This window comes from Sorex fumeus, unplaced genomic scaffold (genome assembly GCF_029834395.1).
Source record: "Sorex fumeus unplaced genomic scaffold, SorFum_2.1 ptg000020l, whole genome shotgun sequence".
NCBI lineage: Eukaryota > Metazoa > Chordata > Mammalia > Eulipotyphla > Soricidae > Sorex > Sorex fumeus.
This window is the reverse complement of record NW_026606077.1, coordinates 14,522,563-14,542,970: the sequence shown is the minus strand read 5'-3', so window position 1 is coordinate 14,542,970 and position 20,408 is coordinate 14,522,563. Positions and strand designations below refer to the sequence as shown.

Sequence of the window (20,408 nt, the reverse complement as noted above, 5' to 3'; positions counted from 1 at the left end):
TTTTTAAGTGGGGCAAAACAGTAGTAGAAGTGTCTGAGAATTAAATGAGATAATATGTGCAGTGGGAGTTATCACATCAGCATCATGCTTTGGTCTCCACTTCATTGCCACACAGACTTGTCCCAGTGGCACATGTGATCTTGGTGACATCCACTCGGGTACCCTTGGGGAATGTCTGCCTGACCCAGGATTTCGGTTTGGCCCTTTTGCTAATCGTATGGGCCTTCCTCCTTCCATCTTCTGGAAGGAGATGCCCCCGTGGGAGAGCAGCGTGGGGGTCTGAGTGTACCCCCAAAGCAGGCCTCTCCTGATTCAGGACCTGGAGTCCTTCCCAGGCACCCAGGAGGAAGGGTGAGGGGGTGAGGGGGGAATGGTCAGTCTCCTCCCTCCCTGACCCCAGGGCTAAGCCCACCCCACACCTCTGCCCCCTTGGCCAGAGTGGCTGTCCTCACCCAGCCTTCTGGGGCCCTGAGGGTCTGTCATTCCCATGTCCAGGGGTGCTGACACATGGGACACACTCACAGCATGACCCCAAAGCTTCTGGAGATGGGGATGGGGGGGGGTCGGGGGGAGAGGACCAACGTGGTCTGAGCCTTATCTAGGAGCCATCTCTCTCTTCGCCCTCCCCCCCTTTTTTGCACAGGGGTGGGGGCCTCACCTGGCAGTGCTCAGGGCTCACTCCTGATGGGGCTTGGGGGATCCAGTGGGGGTGCTGGGGTCTATGGTGTGCAAGGCAAGCACCCTCCCCACTCATTCAGCGCACCCCCCCCCATTTCTGCGGCTGAGGCCGGCTGGGGGATGACCACCCACGCAGGAAGAGGGGCAGGCGCGGGCTCGCTGCAGGTGGCAGTGCCCTGCCCGCCCCGCGGGACCTGCCTCTGGAATGTCCCTCCAGAGAGAGGAATGTGGGGCTCTCTTGGATACCTCTGAAGTGCGGTTCCGGAGCGCACCCGAGTGTCCTGGGGAAGGAGCTTTTGTGGGAAAACGGGGTCAGGCGCTGTGCTTCCTCGGCCGGGCTTTTAACTCTGACCCCCCGGAGCCCAGCAGGGGCCAGGGGCAGGCGCGGGCGGGGGGAGGCTGGCCCGAGGCGGCGGGGGAGCGTGCCCGCACCTGGCGCGTGCGGCCGTCCGTGGTCCGCGCGGGGAGCGGCGCGCGGGGAGGGTCGGGCGTGCGCGCGGGCGCGGCGCGGGCGCGCGGGGGGCGGCGACAGCGCGCGGAGGTGTGCGGCGCTCCTGCGGCCGACAGCAGATCTCGCGCCGCGAGCCCAGCCCCGCCATGGCCACCACGGTCACCTGCACCCGCTTCACCGACGAGTACCAGCTCTACGAGGACATTGGCAAGTAAGCGCTCGCCGCCGCACTGCGGCCGCCGCCGCCGCCGCCGCCGCAGCAGGTGGCGCATCCCGCGCCCCCTCCCCCGCCCGAGCCTTCTGGAAGGCGGGCAGGGGCCGCGGCCCGGCCGAACCGGGGCGGGGGGCTCACGGGGAACAGGTGTCCGCGCCCCCTCCCCGGCTGCTCCGCGTCCGCGCGCGCGCGCGCGCCTGTGCCCGCCGCATCCCGACCGCGGCTCCGCGCCTGCCTCGGACCCCAGGCCCGTCCGCCCGGCCGGTCCGGAGCCGGCCACCCCCGGCCCTGCACCTCTCTCCTCCAGCCCGCCCCGTTCCCCGGTGCGCGCCGGGCCGCGTGCCCCGCTCCCGGGCCGGCGCCCCCTCCTCCCGCACAGACCCGGAGAGGCCGTGTGGGGGCAGCGCCTGCCGATCGCCGAGAACTGCGGGGGCCGGCGGGGCGGAGTGTGGGGGCGTGCTGATTTCCCAGCTCCCCCTGCGCAGGCCGGAGGATTGGGGTCAGGCCTGGGGGTTGGGGCGAGGGGGAGCCGCGGCCCCCGGGGGAGAAGCGGGGCCGGGTCCCAGGGAAACAGCAGTCCCCTCCGCAGGGCCGGGCAAGACCAGCGAGCAGAGCGGAGGGGCAGGCGCCGGGGTGGACCTGGGGGCCTGGGGAGGGGGAGCTGGACCTGCCAGGGTGGGCCGCAGGGTCTGGGGTCCTCGGAGGGGAAGGCGGCTGGGGGCGGGGGGCTGGCAGCGGGGAACCAGCGCGCCCTGTGCCTGCCGGTGCCTCCCGGGGAGCGGCCCCCTCCCTGCCGCTGCTCAGCCTGCACCGAGCTCCTGCTTGCGCGGTGGGGACCCTGGGCCCTGGGCAGTGGCCAGGTCTGTCCTCACCGGGCCTGGGGGCCAGGCTGCAGCTGCCGTGTGCAGAAGAGAGGTCTCCAAGGTTGCCTTATGGGGGCCTGCGAGGGAGAGGTAGACCACCCCCCCCAGAAGACCAGGCTCCTCCCTGGGTACCCAGGAACCCAAGTGGCCGCTGGCCGACAGGTACCCGGAGGAGGAGCTCGCTTCTGCCAGCAAGGCATCCCTGTGTGGGCACTGTAGGAACAGAGACGCCGCGTCCGGAACAGGCTGGCAGGTGTCCGGGAGTATGGGGGTCCTGCTGCGCGCCTGGCCGGGACAGCGTCCTCCGAGCTCTGGCTTGTTGTTGACGGTGCCGCCCTGGCCGGCCGGGTTTGCTCCTCGGCCCCATGTGGACTGTCCAAGTTTATTTAAAGCTGCAGGCCCTGGCACGGGTCAGGCGACACAGCTCTGTGCCCAGGAAGGCCGGGCCCCAGGCCCACAGCTGCCCTGGTTCCGTGGCTCCTGTCCTCCCGAGGTTCGCCTGCCCCCTTCTCTCCCACCGCCCCCTCACTTTCCCTGGGGCCTGCGCTGTGCCGGAGGGGCAGGAGAGGCTGTTTCCTGCCCTCACTGTGCCAGTGGGAGCTTCTGGCCTCCAGCCTGGTAGGCTGAGTCTTTGGGTCCAGAGCCTCCTGAAGCTGGGGGTTCGCGGGGCCCTGAATGCACTTACCAGCCAGCCCTGCGCTGGGAAGATGTTAAAAACAGTGAAAAGTGTCAGCGCCAGAATGAGCGCACCGCCCTCCCCCGAACTGGGAGCTGCTTCTCTCCTGCCCCTTGGGTGAAGGAAGATCTTTGTGTTAACCCCCAGAAGCCCTCCAGGTAAACGTTAAGTAGTTGCGCTGCAGCTCTGTCCTGCGCTGCAGTTCATCCTTCGAGCAGGAGTGTCTGCCGCTGTGTCTGGGCAGTGGGTCTTTGAGCTTGGGCTTCGCTCGTGCAGTGTCCCTGGAATCTGGGCCTGGGGGCTGGATGTGGGCTTTTTTTTTTTTTTTTTTTTGCCTCAGTGCTGGGCTGGATTCCTCCAAGATTTGCAGCCTCCAAGCCTGCTGTGAGAGGGTCCCGCCCTAGGCTCTCATCTGCCTGTGCGCCTGCCCTCCGCGGGCTGTGCCTCTGTTTGGCAGCTGGCTGGGAAGCCAGAGGCCTCGTTTGCGTCTGGAACTGTGGGGATGGCTCTGAGGACAGTGGCTCACTGGCTTTTCAGGAGCATGAAGGCTCATGGCTCTGACGTGACAAACTCCGGGGTCCACGTCGCTTTGGACTCTGGATTTGGATGTGCCCGCCCGCACCCCATTTTGTCGACATTCACAGGTTGGCAGCTTCCCTGACCTCGGGTTCAGGCCCGCACCCGTGCCCAGAGCCTCCACGGAGACACAGTTGACCTTGGCGTGTCCTTGGGCCCCTCCAGGAGTGGCCTTGGTGGAGAGCAGTGCTGCCTGCTCGCTGGAGACTTCTCTGGGCCCTGTGGTGTGTTCTGGATTTGCCCCCCCTCCCCCCCCCACACACGCAGGCGCCGTGTGGGAGTTCAGGGGGAATCTGGAGCATCGGGGCAGTTGGCTGCGGTGTTGCCTGAGGTGGCATGTGGGTGGCCCAGGCAGAGGGGACGGGCTGAGGGTGGTTTTGTTGGCAGCTACCTCAGCTGCTGTTTGTGAATGCCATTCCCTGTCCATGCCCTGGGCCCGGACCCCCTCCCCACCCTCTCCCCAGTGCTGGCATCTTCTGACACACTGACGGACCACCCCCCTCCCCCACAATCCGGGTCAGCCTCTGCCTCTCGTGTGTCCACTCCAGCTGGAGGGAAGGTTGAGGGTGACCCAGCCTGGAGCGTGTTTCGGGGAGAAGCTGCAGCCTCGGGTGAAGGTGATGCTGGTTTAGTTACTATTGAATGGTATTTTTATACCATAACCTACTTTGCCGAGAGCTAAGAATATATCTCGCACTTGCTACCTGCGCTCTTGCTCTCTGGTAACAGTTGCCAGCCCCCAGCGGTGCTGCTTCTGACATAAACGGGGCTGGGAGGCTGAGTCCGGAGCAGGCCCGTCCCCGGCCACGGCCACCCTCGCCGGCTCCGCTTCCAGGCGGCTTCACTCTGGGCTCTGCTGTTGGCGCCTTTCAGAACTGCCCCAGCCTCGCTCCAGCCCTGCTCCTCACTTAGGGGACACCGTGGAGGGAGGGAGATGCCCCTGCCCCGGTCCCGTGGGGTCTGCGCTGACCTCAGCCTTCGGGATGTCCCTTGTCCCTAGCAGCAAACTGCATGGCACCAGCGCTGCCGCACCCCTTCTTTTTTTTTGTAAGAACATGGTTTCCTTGTACGGACTCTCCATGACAACAGCTCTGCCCCTGTTGGGGACCAGCTCAGATTTTCTTTCATTCATTAACCCCATTGCCAGAACCACAGAGTCTTGTAAAGAAAAAGGTCTGCACTCAGATGTTTGATGAATGTGACCCGGACAGTCACTTTCCCTCCCCTCCGTGTCCCCGTCAGGGTGGCAGAGGAAACAAGAGAGCCCTGGGCATGCTTGAAACGGGGTTTTCGGAGGACAAGATTGTTGAGGATGAGCCCAGGCCTTTTCTTGTTTTTTTTTTTTTTTTCCTTGATGGGGCCCAGCGAGTGCGGCTTATAACCTAAGGAGTGTCGGAACATGCCTTTGAAATTTGGGAATGAAGAATAATGTATTCCTCTCCCCTCCCTCCCCCCTCCCATCCCCCCGGTTTTGGTTTCTGCTTTTTCGGGCCACACTCAGTGGGGCTCGGAGCTTATTCCTGGGATCACTCCCAGCGGGCTCAGGGGATCCTGTATGGTGCTGGGGATCGAACCAGGGTTGGTCATGTGCCAGGCAGGTGCCTTCCCCACTGTTCTGTCTCTGGCCCCTTCCATTTTAAATTTGGGTCTCTCCCAAGAGCATAGGACAGAGAGTGCAATGTTGATTTTTTTCTTCATTCTAAAGAAAAAAATGCAGCAATGATAGTTCCTCTAGAGGGTCCACCCTAAGCTCCTGGCGTAGTGCCATGTGGCGAGGACAGGGCTGGGGTCTGGGCCTGGAACATCGTCCCTCCCCCCCACCCCCCCAAGCCTCCCCCTGGGGTCAAGGCGAGGGATGTGCCTTTGGGGAGGTTTCAAATCTATTTTGAAAAATTTAAATCCCCCCTCTTTCTCCCACAAAATGGAATAATTTGATTATTTTAAGTAGTTTGTCATAGCTGCATGTCACCGTGTTAGCGCAGAATCATAAAAATGCATTATGTGTCAACTCCGTCTTTCCGGATGATCATATTGGCAGCTCACACAGACATCCATGTCTCACTTCTACAGGATGCGATGTGTCTCCAACGACACATCTCTGTGTGTTGGAGATGGGTGCTCTGCTGTGTGTGGGGGTGGCCTTGGTCTCCTTGACGAGACGGCTCGCTCAGCTGCTGCCGGACAGAGTTGTCTGTGCAGGGAGAAGAGCCCCTGAATATCTCAGCTGGACATTCTTCACCGGCCCTTGCTGAGTGGGGGAGTGGCCTGGCATCGGCTGAAAATGAAGACCCAGGGACCTCCCAGGGAGAGGTGCCTGTCTCCTGGCCCGGGCCAAGCCCCAGCGTGGCCTTCTGCAGCGAGCCGCTGTGGGTGGCCGGCAGCTCACCTGACGCTGCATCCAGAGTCCTGCGTGCAGCTCACGTCCAGCCCAGCAGCGCCCCGGATGGACGGGGCCGCCTTCACATGCACCCCATGAGCAGTGGTGGAGAGGGGCGTGCTGGCGGGCCGGAGCCTGGTCTGTGTCATTGTGCCTGTGCGTGTCCATCACATGCACAGAGGGGCCACGAATAGACAAGTGTACACTTAGTGCATGTGTGTCACATGTCTCGCAGGTCTGTGTTCTTAGCCGTGCATGATGTGCTCGTCTGTGTCCTGACACCTGAGTGAATGTGGCCAGGTCCATGTTTCCGTAAGTGTGGCGATACGGACACAGCTGGGCCTCATGCCTGACGGCCTCAGCATCTCGGGACGGGGGACGTCTGGTGGGCGCGGTCAGATGCCTGTGCCTGCTGGAGTGGAGCCACGGCTCGTGTCACTTAGAAGCCACAGAGCTAGATGCCTATTCCGCCCCACCTCATCTCCGTCTTGCTCTTCTTTCTCTTTTGTTTTTTTCTTTTTGGGTCACACCTGGCAATGCACAGGGGTTCCTCCTGGCTCTGCATTCAGGAGTTACTCCTGGCGGTGCTCAGGGGACCATGTGGGATGCTGGGAATTGAACCCGGGTCGGCCGCGTGCAAGGCAAACGCCCTACCCGCTGTGCTATCTCTCCAGCCCCTGTCTTTCTCTTTTGGACTCTCTCTGTCTTGATCACTGTCTCTCTCTGTCTCTCTGTTTCTCTGTTTTCATCTCTTTGTCTCATCTCTGTCTCTGTCTCTCTCTGTGTCTCTGTCACTCGGGAGTGGCCCCGCTCCCACACGTCAGCTCTGCTGTCATCAGCTCATTCCACTGTGCCCAAGTCCAGGCTCTGGAGGCGGTTTCTGGGTCGGGGTCTCGTTCAGAAGAGCACAGCTGGAGAAGGCCGAGGTTCCCAGCCCTGGCCCCAGACCTGCCGAGTCAGACAGCACAGCCTCTGGGCACTGGGACCCTCCATCTCTCCGTCTCAGCTTCTCCGGCGCCTTGCTGTCCCCGAATATGAACCACATGTGCTATGAAAAAGTTCCGAGCACTGAAAGATGGGAAAGGAAACAAGCCCAGGGGCTTTCCTCACGAAGGGGCTTAAGGTGGCACATCCGAAACTTGGCGCTTGTGCTCGGTCGCTCTCAGGACTTGCGCCCTGTGGGATCTTCTGATGACTAAGCGGCGGACAGCACAGGCCGTGAGAACCTACTCAGAGCCTTCACCCAGTCCTGCATGCAGCCCTGCTTCCTCCGCTCCCAGGCCCGCCCATCCTGCAGCCCTGCCCGCACCTGTACTGCTTGCTGGTCACTTTCAGGTGCTTGGGAGATAGTAATGGTCGAAGGGGAGCACTGATGGGGGGGCTGCTGGACGAGCGGGCACTGGACGGGGCGAGTGTCAGGGAGGGCCAGGGGAACTCAGCAGGGCTCTTGGGAGGCAAGCTGCAGTTTCAAACCAAGAATCAGGAACAGCCTAGAGCCACGGAAGCCAGGCACAGCCGAGGAGACCTCACACCCTGCAGGGAGAATGGGAGAGGGAGATCTCAGGATTCTGAGATGGTGCAGCACCAGCTAGTCAGGTGGCCCAGGAGGAAGGGGTGCATCCTCAGAAGACGCAAACTACTGAAATTTACTCAAGATGGAACAGCAAATCAAAATGACCCAGAATGACTGCAGAGGTTAACCAGCGTGTGTGTGTGGGGGGGGGGGGAGGGGGGGGCGGGGGGGGATGGGCTAAGGCTGGAACACAGCGTTGTGATGTGAGGAACCTGCGGTTCCCTCCCACAAAAACAAAAACAAAACAAAATCAGAGATAAGGAAAAGAAACTAATGAATCAATTTAAAATTAATTTCCCATAAATCCTAGATAGCAACATGGTGAATTTTTGTTTTGGTTTTGGCTGCACCTGGATGTGTTCAGGGGTCACTCCTGGAGGGCTCAGACGGCCCTATGGGGTGCTGGGGATCAAACCCGGGTTGGCGTGTGCAAGGCTAACGCTATACCTGCTGCATGTCATTCTGTCCCCACTCTTTGGGGTTCACTCCTTGCAGTACTCAGGTCTTAGTCTGCTCACAGTGATCACTCCAGGTGGTGCTGGGGATTCTACCTGAGCTGGCAGTGTGCAAAGCAAGTGCCCTACCTGCTGTTCTCTCCACGGGCCGTCCCCTCCACTGGGTTAAATGCTATTAAATATCTAAAGCAGAATTACAACCAGTTCTACACCAACTATTTTTAAAAATAGATGAGGGATTCTTCCCAGCCGTTCTGAAGAGTCAGTAATACCCTAACACCAGCAGCTACAGTCTTCCCAAGGGAGGAGACTCAAGGCCCAATTCCATCCCTGCTGCCACATGCACGGAGTCCCGCGCCCAGGGACGTGGCCTTGGCATCACTGGGCCCCAGTCCCCCTCCCCCCCCCCGTGGCCTGGCCTGACCACCCTCTCCCCCACCCCCATGGCCTGGCCCGAGTATCAGAGTTCTGCTTGGGAGGCTGCCCCCCAATGAAAGGGAGAACTGAAGATCAGTCTCACGCATGAGTCCCAGTCTAATACATCTGGAAAGATAAAGGCATGAGCAAGAATGATTTACCCTAGTTCTACGGATATCGTCTGTGAGAAACAGCGCCCAGTGGGGTAAACAACGCGTCTGGCTGTCTGATCACATAGAGGCAGAAAAGGCACTTTATCAACCCAACCCTCTCTCCTTGGGCCTTTTGTTTGCTTTTGTTTGGGTACCACACCCAGTGGTGCTTAGGGCTTGATCCTGGTGGAGCTCAGGGGCCCATGTGGGGTGCCAAGAATCAAACCTGGGTCAGCCAAGTGCAAGGCAAATGCCCTCCCCACTGTGCTCTCTCTCTCTCTCTCCAGTCCCATCTTTTTGTATGAACACATTCAACAAACTAGGGATAAAAGGCCACTTCCTCCGTTTGATAAAGCGCTGCTAAGAAAAACCCGGCCACTGGGGAGAGACGGGACGCTTCTTCGTAGGTCAGGAGCAAGGCGAGGGGGTCTGCGCTCTCTGCTTATAAGTTACATAAGCTCCCACACAGTGCTCTAGAGTCCTGGGTCAGCAGTGGCCCCGCAGGCAGGGAAGAGTGGCCTGCCCTGCAGGGTTTCTGTGCGTGTGAAAGCGTGTCCATCTGCGTTCCCTGGACCAGCTTCCATAGCCATAGACATCCCCAGGGGCTGTCCTGTCACCTCAGAGCCTGGTGCTGGGTGCACTCCTGCCCCCCTCCCAGCCCTGGGCACACATCGCTGTCACCAGCCCTGGTTGCTGTGTCCGGCATGGGACTGATGTGGAAGTGTGGGTATCCCAAGGCGTGACCACGGGGCTCTCCCCCGCCAGCTCAGAGCCTTCCCTGGAAATCTCCACTTTCCTGCCCCACCGTCTGAGCTGGAGGGGTTGAAAGAGGCCCATGGGGGTCTTCCTCCCGTCTTCCATGGGAACTTGGTGCGGGAGGCTGGCGGTCTGTAGGGTTGGCAGTGATGGGAGGCCCCGACTCCGCCCATGCCCTTCCTCCCTGCAGCCCGCTCAGCCTCCTGTACCCCTCCTTGGTCCCCGAGCCCTGCCTCTGGACCCAGCTCCTCAGGAGTAAGGCTTGGTGGCAGGGCTGGGAGTGGGTCCTGTTCATAGAGCCTGCCCCCTATGGAGCCGGGGATCCTGGCCAGGGGCCCCACCCCTGCACTTTGCTCTGGATCTCGGTTGTGGAGCTGTCGGCTGTGAGCAGTGCTTCCCATGATTCTGCCAGGGGACCTGGACGTGTGGACTCTTGTCCGCTGGGACAGGCTGGGCCTGCATGCAGCAGGTGCCCAGATGGCCATGCCCCGGGAGGACGCGAATGCCACTCCTTCCTTGCCTCGGGCCCGGCCTTTCCCGTCTGCTCCATCTGTTCCCAGCCTGTTCCCGGTGTTGGCCAGAGGGTCCCCACCTTGGGCTGGCTGGCCTTGCTGTGGCCTCAGCACCCGGCTGACACACCCCTGCACTGCTCCTTTCTCCTCATTTCCAGAGTCCTTAGGCATCTTAAAAAAAAAAACAAAAAAAAAAAAAACCTGGATTTTAAAGACACTGCAAGTACCAGGGTTGTGTTGTTGTTGTTGTTGCTTCTCAGTGGGTTTTCAGAGATACAGCCACCTTATCCTAGCTCCATTCAAAACCCTTACCGTGTCGGGGAGAGAGTACAGCAGGTAGGTGCTTGTCTGGCAAATGGTCAATCCGGGTTCAATCCCCTGCATCACATGTGGCTCCCAGAGCATCTGTAGGAATGATTTTTTTTTTTTTTTTGCTTTTTGGGTCACACCCAGCGATGCACAGGGGTTACTCCTGGCTCTGCACTCAGGAGTTACTCCTGGCGGTGCTCAGGGGACCACCTGGGATGCTGGGAATCGAACCCGGGTCGACCGCGTGCAAGGCAAATGAAATGCCCTACCCGCTGTGCTATCGCTGGATCCAGCCCAGGAATGATTCTTATGTGCAGAATCAGGAATAAGCCCTGGGCACTACGAGGTGTGGCTCAGCAAACACAATTATAGTTTAAATAACATGTTTACGATCATGTCATCATTTATGGCTCCGACATACAGTTAAATGCACTGTCACCCCCACCCGTGTTCCCCAGGCCCTCCACCACAGTCCCTTGCTCACCTCCGGGCAGGTCTTCATTCTCCCATGCTTGATGGTCAGTTTTGTAATTCAGGGCTGAGGCATCCTTGTTCAATCCTGTCTACGCCCTAGTCTCTCTGTTCGGCAGCTGAGAGAGACCATCTGGTCATTTCCTTCCCCTCTGATTCCTTTCTCCTAACAAGATCCACGCTGCAGAGAACTACTGGACAACCTTATCTTCTTAAAGCCGCACAGAACCTCCCCGTCTGCATGGACCTCAGCTGCTTATCTTTACACCTGCCACAGGGCATTGGCTGCTTTCCTGCCCTGGCCGCTGGCTGATTACAAATTAGGATCTGTGCGTGAAAGTGTCACAGAAAGTGAGGCTGCGTCCCGGGGCACGTGGACATGCCCAGGGCAGCCCCCAGTAGCTATCTCTTGAACTTCTCACCTTCCGCCGCCGAGACCATCCCCATTAGACAGAAACTCCACAGCATCCCAGTCCCCCCACAGGCTGCTCTGAAGCGCCCCCACCCTTTCATGCTCTTCAGACATAAAATGTAAGAAGGATGAAATCTAGTGGGTCTGACACTTAGCCAGCAGCCCCAGGGCTGTCGTGGGCGCCCCCTGCAGGAAGCAGGTGGGAGTGGACATGGCCAGGGCCCACATTCAGGACCCCCCTCTGGCTTGGCTGCGCCTCGATGGATGACGTTTTGGGTCTCTGCTACTTTGGTGTCCGTGGGCCGGCCGAGCCACTGCTGGAACATTCCAGAGCCCTGCCAGCATCTGCTCCCTCCTGTGCTCTGGAACTGCACGGCCTCGGCAGTAATTTCAGGCCTGCTGGGACTTTGACTAAGTTCTGGTCCCCACAGGGACTGCCTGGCCTGCCACCGAGGAAGTGGCCAGGCTTTGAAGAGCTGCCTTTGAAGGTCGCTCTGCGGGGCACCCAGCACAGACGGGGGAAGAAAGCCCCGCTCTGCACGCACAGCGGCCTGCTGCGGCTGTGCCAGGCTCTGCCTGCGCTGGCCGTTGAGTCTGGGGAACAGGAACTCGGTAGCACTGTCCGTCCTCGGGATGAGGGGGCAGTGGGGCCCAGTGGCCAGCAGGGTGGTGGGAGCTGGGGGAGGACACGTGAGCACAGGTGACAGCAGAGTCCCCAGGGCAGACACAGAGCGGGGCAGGTCTGAGCACAGGTGTTCCCTGAGTCCTCTCTGAGAGCACTTAGAGGAGAGAGGATTCTGGGACTGGTCTGAAGTCACACGGACACTCACGGACTGAGGCATGGACCGTGGGCCCCTTTGCTCATACAGAGAGCTGCCTCGCTGCCCTGGGCACTGCCAGCTTCCCTGAGTGTCGGGTCTGGGTGCAGAGTCTGACCGGGGAGCTCCAGGTTCGTGTTTGGGTGGTGAAGATGTGCTCCCCTCGTAGGCAGCCCCTTGAGATAGCCCGTGGCAGAGGGGTGGCCGTGGTCCCCTATAGAGCCCTTCCGGGTCAGCAGAAAATTGGCACAGGTTCAAGTGAAGAAGGGTTGAGGGATGTGACTGAGCAGAACGTCCCCAGGAAAAGGAACGGGGCATCTGTGAAGCCGTGCACGGGAGCCTTGAGGTCTTGCCTCATCCTGTGCCCCTCAGACCGCTGGCACCCCCAGGATCAGTGCCCAGCGCTCTGTCCCACGGCTCTGGGCACGCCCAATCTCTGGGTGTGGGTGGGGGAGGACTCCGGAAGTGGAGAATTCAGGGGGAGGGGGAACTCAGGGAGGGGAGGGCTGGGGGGGGAGGACTCGGGGAGGAGAAGGGCTTGGGATGGAATTAGAGAGGACTCTGGGAGGGGGAAGACTCCTGGAGGGGGAGGGGTCAGGGAGAGGGAGCACTGAGAGGGGAGAGGACTCTGGGAGGTCGGGAGGACTCTCAGACCTTTGGAACATCCTCCAGCACCCGAACTGTCGGGGCTGAGCCTGCTCGCGCCCTCCTCCCGCTCCTTTTGGCTCCTCCCATGAGCCTGTGGCATCACCCTGCCCTGCTCTCCCTGTTCCTGCTGAGTCTGCTGCAGGCCAGGGTGTGGGCGCAGTGTCTCGGCTGTCTCTGGCAGGCTGGCTCTGTCCTTGCTATGACCTTCACTCAGTGCACACGGGCCACTTAAGTCACTGCGTGGTTTGGAAGGGGGCTGGGCCCAGTCGGGTTGTCAGGAAGATCCCAGAGAAAGCTCTGGAGAGGAGGGGACAGCAGGGACCCATAGCGGGGTGTCGGGCTGGGGTGCGCTCTCAGAGGGCTTGTTCCTGGGAAAGTGTGTCTCCATGCAGGCTTTAGGGAGACCTGGACCCCGAGTCCCCGGATCTCACCCACTGTCCCATCCACGTGGGGAGGGGAATTGTGCTATTGGGTGACAGAAGGGGCCACCCCATGTCCCTCCTTGATCCTCCCTCTACGGGGACAGCTCAGTGCTGACCGCACAGGATACGGTTGGCTGCCTGGCCCCTACTTGGGGTGACAGCACAGCTGACAGCACCTGTGTGACATCACTGCCCGCAACATCCAGAAATGGGGTCGGCCCTTTCAGCAGGCAGCGGCCCACTCCACGCAGCCCAGAGCCCCTCTCCCTGGTCTGCAGCTGGGCTTGGCCCATTTCGGCCAGATTCCCAAACTCCACTTCATGCCCTGCCGCATGAACGAACATGCATGAGTGTTCTTTCTCAAGCAGCTTTCTAGCGCTATGAAGGAACCTGGTAAGGGGGTGTTCAGGAGGCGGATCCATGTGGGCAGGGGTTAGGGTGTAGAGAAGTCGGGGTGTATGTGAGTTGGGGTGTATAGGAGTTGCTGTGTGTAGGAGTCATGGTGTATAGTCAGTTTGTATAGGAGTTGGGGTGTTTAGGAGTCAGGGTGCATAGAAGTCAGCCTGTGTAGGAGTCGGAGTGTGTGGGAGTCGGGGTTTATAGCATCAGGGTGTGTAGTAGTTGGGGTGTGCAGAATAGGGGTGTATAGTCAGGGTGTATACAGTCAGGGTATTCAGAGTTGGGGTATATAGAGCTGGGATTTATAGGAGTTGGGTTGTATAGGAGTCGAGTGTTCAGAGTCGGGGTGTGTAGTCAGGGTGTGCAGGGTCAGGGTGTGCAGGGTCAGGGTGTGCAGGGTCAGGGTATATAGAGTCAGGGTACATAGAGTCGGGCTGTATAGGAGTCAGGGTATAAAGGGTATATAAGGCTGTATAGGAGTGAGGGTATACTATATATAGGAGTCGGGGTTTATAGCATCAGGTTATGTCGGAGTTGGGGTGTGCAAAATAGGGGTGTATAAAGTCGGGGTATTCAGAGTTGGGGTGTATAGAGTCGGGGTGTTCAGAGTTGGAGTGTATAGATTCGAGTGTGCAGAGTTGGGGTTATGGGAGTCGTGGTATTCAGAGTCAGGGTGTATAGAGTCAGGGTGTTCAGAGTTGGGGTGTATAGGAGTCGGATGTTCAGAGTTGGGGTGTATAGAGTCGGCATGTGCAGAGTTGGGGTGTCTAGGAGTCGGGTGTCTAGGAATCATGATGAGAAGGTGTTGAGGTCTTCATCTAGGGGTCCTGCTTTGGCCGCCCACAGTGCTGGGATGTGGGATGACTCTGGTGCTCCTTGGCACCAGCCCCCAGTTTCATAGGGGCTGTGACCTGGAGGCTGTTTGTCTGTTGAAAGGCTGCACCCAGGCCTCCCTCCTTCCTCTGGGCATCAGGGAGCCTGAGGCATTGGTGGGCCGCCCACACTGGCCTTCAGAGGGAGTCTACTCCTGCAGTTTCCCTATGGCATGTGCTGTGCTCTCAGTTACCGTTACCTCCCAGTCTAGAGACATTTTTTCTCTTTACTCTCAGTAAACTTCATTTATACCTTACTTTTGGTCCACGCCCAGCAGTACTCAGGGCTTACTCCTGGCTCGGCACTCAGGGATCACTTCTGGTGGGTTTGGGGACCATATGGGATGCTGGAAATCCAACTGGGGTTGGTCGTGTGCAAGGTAAACACCCAACCCGCCCTACTATTGCTCCAGCCCTCCAAATTTATTTTCTGAGAGCTAAATAACTGAGTGGAAGATATGGAGAGTCCCCCAATTCCAATGACAGCCTGGCCTTCATTGGTGACAGATTGCTCAGTATTCACTCAAGGACATAATTCCCACAGGATCATTCTGGATCACGATCATCCTATTGGTCGTCAGTTGCCTCGAGCAGGCACCAGTAACGTCTCCTTCGCCCTAACCCTGGGATTTTCAAAAGTGCCATATTCAAGGCCCTTTCAGGGTTAGGAAAATGAGACCCATCATTGTTACTGGTATTTGGCATATTGGGTACGCCACGGGGAGTTTGCCAGACTCTGCCGTGTGGGCAGGTTACATTCGGTAGCCTGCCAGGTTGTCCAAAGTGAGAAAGAGATAATGAGATGTTGCACGGCCACGACATTCTGGATATTTTTCCTTTTTTCATTCTGTTATGTTGTTTTGGTTTGGAGGGGCACACCCAGTAGTGCTCAGGCATTACTCCTGGCTCTGCACTTAGAGGTCACTCCTGGCCATTCTCATGGAACCATACAGGATGCCAAGTCAGTTGTGTGCAAGGCAAGCACCCCACCCACTGTACTCTCCCTCCAGCCCACAACAGTCTTCTCATTGCACTGTAACCTGACAGCTTTCCTTTCATACACTTGTTTTTTTAGGTTGATTTCTTTCACTTAGTGATCCATATTTAAGGTTCCTCATTTTTTTCTTCTACTTGGTAGGGCGTTTGCCTTGCACGCGGCTGGCCTGGCCGAGCCGGGTTCAATTCCTCCGCCCCTCTTGGAGAGCCCAGCAAGCTACCGAGATTATCTCGCCCGCACGGCAAAGCCTGGCAAGCTACCCGTGATGTATTCAATATGCCAAAAACAGTAACAACCAGTCTCACAATGGAGACATTGCTGGGGCTCGCTCGAGCAACTCGATGAACAATGGGAGGACAGTGCTACAGTGCTACTTAAATTTTTATGTAAATCGAGGAGGCTCCCAGGAAGTGTCAGGGCTATCCTAGCAATTCTCAGGCAGGTGAATGGGGGGAGGGTCAGTGCAGGGACCAAGGATGCAGTGCTGATCGGGCCCCACAGCCACCTGGGCCACCTGACCATACCAGTGACCTCCAGGACTGTGCCTGTGCTCATGGGCACACGGATCAGATGGGACGAGTCGCACGCTGAGTTGCCAGGCATGTGCCTCGGTGCCTGGACTCTCTGTTCCTCTGTGTCTGTTCATGGCTTAATGGCTTTCCCCCCTCTTTTTTAAAAATAATTTTATTTATTTAATCACCATGAGAGCAGTTATAAAGTTTTCGGGCTTAAGTCTCGGTCACACAATGAAACACCTGTCCCTTCACCATTGCCCCAAAACCCCAGTAAACCCCTCATCCCCAACCCTCCCCCTACCTGTGGGGCAGATGATTTCCACATTACTCTCTCTCTACTTTGATTACATTCAATATTTCGACACCAGACCCACCATCATTATTTGGGATTTTACCCCAACACTTAGATCTGCCAAAAAGGCAACCGTAGACAATTTGTTTTCTATTGCTGGTTATGAATAACATATGATGTCTCGCGGCTGCAGTAGTGGCCACGCGATTTTGGAATTCCAAAATTTTAACAATTAAATCTGGAGGGATTTCTGCAAAACCTGCTGGGTTCTGAGATTTGTTCCTGAGTTTCTGGCATCATGGCCATTAATAAGCTTGATCAGGAGTCAGGCCATTCGTGGGCGGCGACTCAGGATCTCGTTGGGGTGGGAAGAAAAGGGCCGGCTCCACCCCCATCCCATGAGGCCCGGCATGTCTCATCACTGCGGGCCCAATCCTGACTATCCAATGACCTCTAGAGGATGGCGGCCACTGAGTCACCAAGGAGGAGCAGGCGCAGGGACAGCACCCTTCCCCCCTGGGGTGGCCCGGTGACAGTAAACTGCTGCGGGGTCTGGACAAATTTCTGCCAAAAGCCGCTGGGTTTCGAGATTTGTTTCTGAGTCTCTGGGATCATGGCCATTAAGCAGCCCGATCAGGAGCCAGAGAGGCCGTTTGTGGGTGGCAATTCGGGGTCTTGTTGGGGTGGGGAGGAAAGGGCCAGCTGCATGACCCCCATTCCATGAGAACTCATGTGTCTCGTCACTGTGGGCCCAAACCTGACTGTCCAGTGGACTCTGGAGGATGGCTGCCACTGAGCCGCCAGGGGGAACTGGCCAAGGCATGAAACCTATTCCCATCTGGAGTGGCCTGGTGCTGGTAACTCACTGTGGGGCCCGGACGCATCTCTGCCAAAGGCTGCTGGGTTCCGAGATTTGTCTCTGAGTCCCTGGGATCATGGTTGTTAAGCAGTTCACTCAGGAACCAGAGAGGCTTTGCCTCCAATTATATAGCTGAGTCAGAGGTGGTTTGTGGGTGTGTCTCCCACATACCTAGCTTTTGGCCGTTTACTTTCTTGGTAAACTTGGCCCCAAGTTTCTGGGGTCTGGTCAAAGGCACAGCAGCAATTTTGGGGTGTCTGGAAGTTGAAGGCGCCATCAGGCTGCTGATAACACTCACCTCACAGGTACAGATTGACCTGCTGGTGGCACCATACCCCCAAGCTCTTCTTTTTTTTTTTTAAGTGCTGAATAATATTCCATTGTCTGGCTAGATATACTGTTTGTTGTTGTTGTTACTGTTATTTTCTTTTTCAAACCACTCACCTGTTGAGAGCTGTCTCGAGTGCTCCTGAGTGTCAGAGGTTATTTTATCTATTGCTTTCCCCTCGCTTTCTTTTCCTTCACTGTTGTTGCCATCACAATGACCTGCTATGGTGCTCACATTTCGGGGGGTTGTTGTGACGCATCTTGTGGTAGGCACACGCACTCGGCCGGGACACTTTCTGGGCCACAGTAGCTGTGTCTAGGGATACAGCCCTTTGCTGTGGTGTTCATGGGGTTCCCTGTGGCCTCCTATGGGCAGTGGCCACTGCACTCATGTCTCTTTAGCTCCGGTGCTCCCAGCCCCTCCCTCATAGCTGTGGTGTCACACTCCTGATTGAGTTGAGGCAGGAAATCACCTGCACAGAGCTCACGTTTGAGCCCTTATGTTTTGGTAATCGTGAGCAAACTGTCATAAACCCATGTGTAGACTTCTACACAGACACAACCTCCCTTTGTGAAAGAATGTTCCAAGCAGCAGGACCCTCTTGGGTAAGAGAGTGTTAGGTTGGTAGGAACTGCCAGACGCCCACTGGCGGGGGACACTGTTTGCTCCCACTGGCCATGGTTAGCAGTTCCTGTGGCACCACGGCCTCCCTGGCATTTTGATGTCAGTGTTCCTGGCTGCGTGTCCTGCAAGGCCACGTGCAATAGCATTAAAGGCCTTTGACGGGCCCCTCCCAGGTAGCATATGGCCGGGTGTCTTTCCACAGGCTATTTGCTTCGTCTCATTTGGGTAGCTTACTTGATGTGGTCTCCGCTCATTTCTTTGCCCATTTTTTAAAAATGTGGACAATTTATTTTGTTACATATCAGCACTTTAAGGGTTCTGAGAATATTTTGGATAACAATCCTTCATCCAAAAGATGTTTATTGTGCAACTGTTTCCTCCCATTCAGTGACTTGTCTTTTCCTTCTCAGAAGTCATCTGTCTCGGAGTTTCCAGCCTAGAACCCCTGCGTACCAATGGGTTCTTCCCTGGGTCATGCTTGTGGTGTTGTGTCAAAAGAAAGTCACTGCTGACCTAAGGTCACCGACTTTCCTCCTGTATTATCTTCTGGGGCTCTTTTGGTTTTGCACCTTACATTTAGGTCTATGATTGATTTGGAGCTAATGTTTGAAAAGGTGTAAGAGGCCTTTATTTTATGTCTGGGTAGTCATTAGTTTTACTACTCTCTTGATAGAAGATACCACTAGCTGGGTGGCTTAAACACAGCAAATATTTGGGTCCGGAGAGGTAGCACAGTGGGTAGGGCACTTGCCTTGTACATAACAGACCCAGGTTCCATCCCTTGCATCCCTTATGTTCCTCTGAACCCTGCCAGGAATGATCCCTGAGCACAAAATCAGGAATATGCCCTGTGCACAACCAGGTGTGGCACAAAAACAGCCTTGGTGTCTGGTGGCACCTTGCTTATTAGATGGCTTTCGAGTACTCTGCCTGGTAGGAGAAGCCAGGGGGTCTCTGAGGTTCATTTATAAGGGCCCCGGGCCTGTCCCTGCGGGCTAAGCGGCATAGCCCCAGCTCCACTGCCCTTCCCTCAGAGGGTAGGATTTTGACACCTGAATTTGGGGGAACATAAACATTCAATCTAGAGCAAGCACCATTTTTCATGACCACCTTTCTCAGCTGAATTGAAAAATCAGTTTAGTAAAAAATCAGTTGATTGGGCTGAAGTGATAGCACAGTGGGGAGGCTGTTTGCCTTGCCTTCAATTCCTCCGTCCCTCTCGGAGAGCCCGGCAAGCTACCGAGTATCCTGCCCGCACAGCAGAGCCTGGCAAGCTCCTCATGGTATATTCAATGTGCCAAAAACAGTAACAACAAGTCTCACAATGGAGACATTACTGGTGCCCTTTTGAGCAAATTGATGAACGACAGGAGGACAGTGCTACAGTGATATCTGAATAGAAAGACAGCCCACAGTCTAAGAGGAAATACTCGCCCACCTCTCACCTGACAAAGGTTTAACTCCAAGGCATATAAGGTAAAATAATAAAAAAGCAAGCAACCTTGTCAATAAAAGGGGAGGAAAGATGAACAGAAATCTCTTTAAGGAAGATACTCAGATGGGTAATAAGTACATGGAAAAATGCTCTGTGTCATTTAGCATCAGTGAAATGTAAATCAAAACGATAAGATATTACCTCACTCCAGTGAGACTGGCAATCATCACTAAGAGCGATGGGTACGGGGAAAGAAGTGCCCTCATTCACTATTGCTGGGAGTTTCAGTTGGTTCTGTCACTGTCACTGTCCTCCTGTTGTTCATCGATTTGCTCGAGCGGGCCCAGTAACGTCTCCATTTTGAGACTTTTTGTTACTGTGTTTGGCATATCGAATACGTCACGGGGAGCTTGCCAGGCTTTGCCGTGTGGGCGAGATACCCTCGGTAGCTTGCCGGGCTCTCTGAGAGGGGCGGAGGAATCGAACTTGGGTCAGCCATGTTGTCTGCGTGCAAGGCAAACACCCTACCGGTTGTGCTATTGCTCCGGCCCTCAGTTGGTTCTACCTCAGTTGGTTCTATACTGTTCTGAAAACAGAATAGACACTTAGGAAACTATGAAACCATGTCACCCAGCAATTCCATTTCTTGGTGTCTACTGCAAGGGCCCCAAAACTCTATTCCTAAAACACTGGCAGTTCTGTGTTCATTGCAGCACTATTCACAGTAGCCAACACAGGGATGGAGCGATAATACAGTGGGTGAGGTGCTTGCCTTGCACACAGCCGATCGGGTTCGATCCCCAGCAACACATATGGTCCCCCGAGCAACACTAGGAGTGATCCCTGAGTGCAGAGCGAGGATGAAGTATCAAGCATTGCTGGGTATGGCCTCCCAAACAGTAAACAAACCAAAACAAACCCCAAACAAATAGAAAACAAGTTAAAAAAAAACACACTAGGCACAAATCTGAAACAACTCAAGTATCCAAGAGCAGATAGAGGACTGGATAAATAAACTGTGGCACACACACACAGTGGAACATTACTTAGCAGTGAGAAAAGACAAAATCATGCCATTTGCTGCTCCATGGGTGGTTCTGGAGAGTGTCACGCTGACTGACATCAGTCATAAGGAGAGGGACAGACATGCAATGATCTCTCTTACATGCTGAGTATAAAGAAACACAGGGAATAACAAGTGTCCTGAGAACTGGTCTATAGAACTGAGCTTACCCTGGCAGGGGGGTGGGAGGCTGGAATTAGGGGGACATTGAGACCATGGTGGAGGGCTGTGGGGACTCAGGTGG

At 56.6% G+C, this 20,408-nt stretch overlaps 1 protein-coding gene across 5 annotated transcripts in view; it reads left to right on the top strand.

Moving 5' to 3' along the window:
• Window positions 1-1,230: 1,230 nt before the first annotated feature.
• The window catches only part of CAMK2B (calcium/calmodulin dependent protein kinase II beta), a 69,551-nt gene continuing 50,373 nt past the window's right edge, over window positions 1,231-20,408 (top strand). For all 5 annotated transcript variants that reach the window (XM_056113472.1, XM_056113471.1, XM_056113470.1 and 2 more), the window contains exon 1: window positions 1,231-1,340. In XM_056113472.1, the coding sequence (XP_055969447.1) occupies window positions 1,276-1,340 (65 nt within the window). In that variant the 5' untranslated portion in view covers window positions 1,231-1,275. The remainder of the gene's footprint in view (window positions 1,341-20,408) is intronic.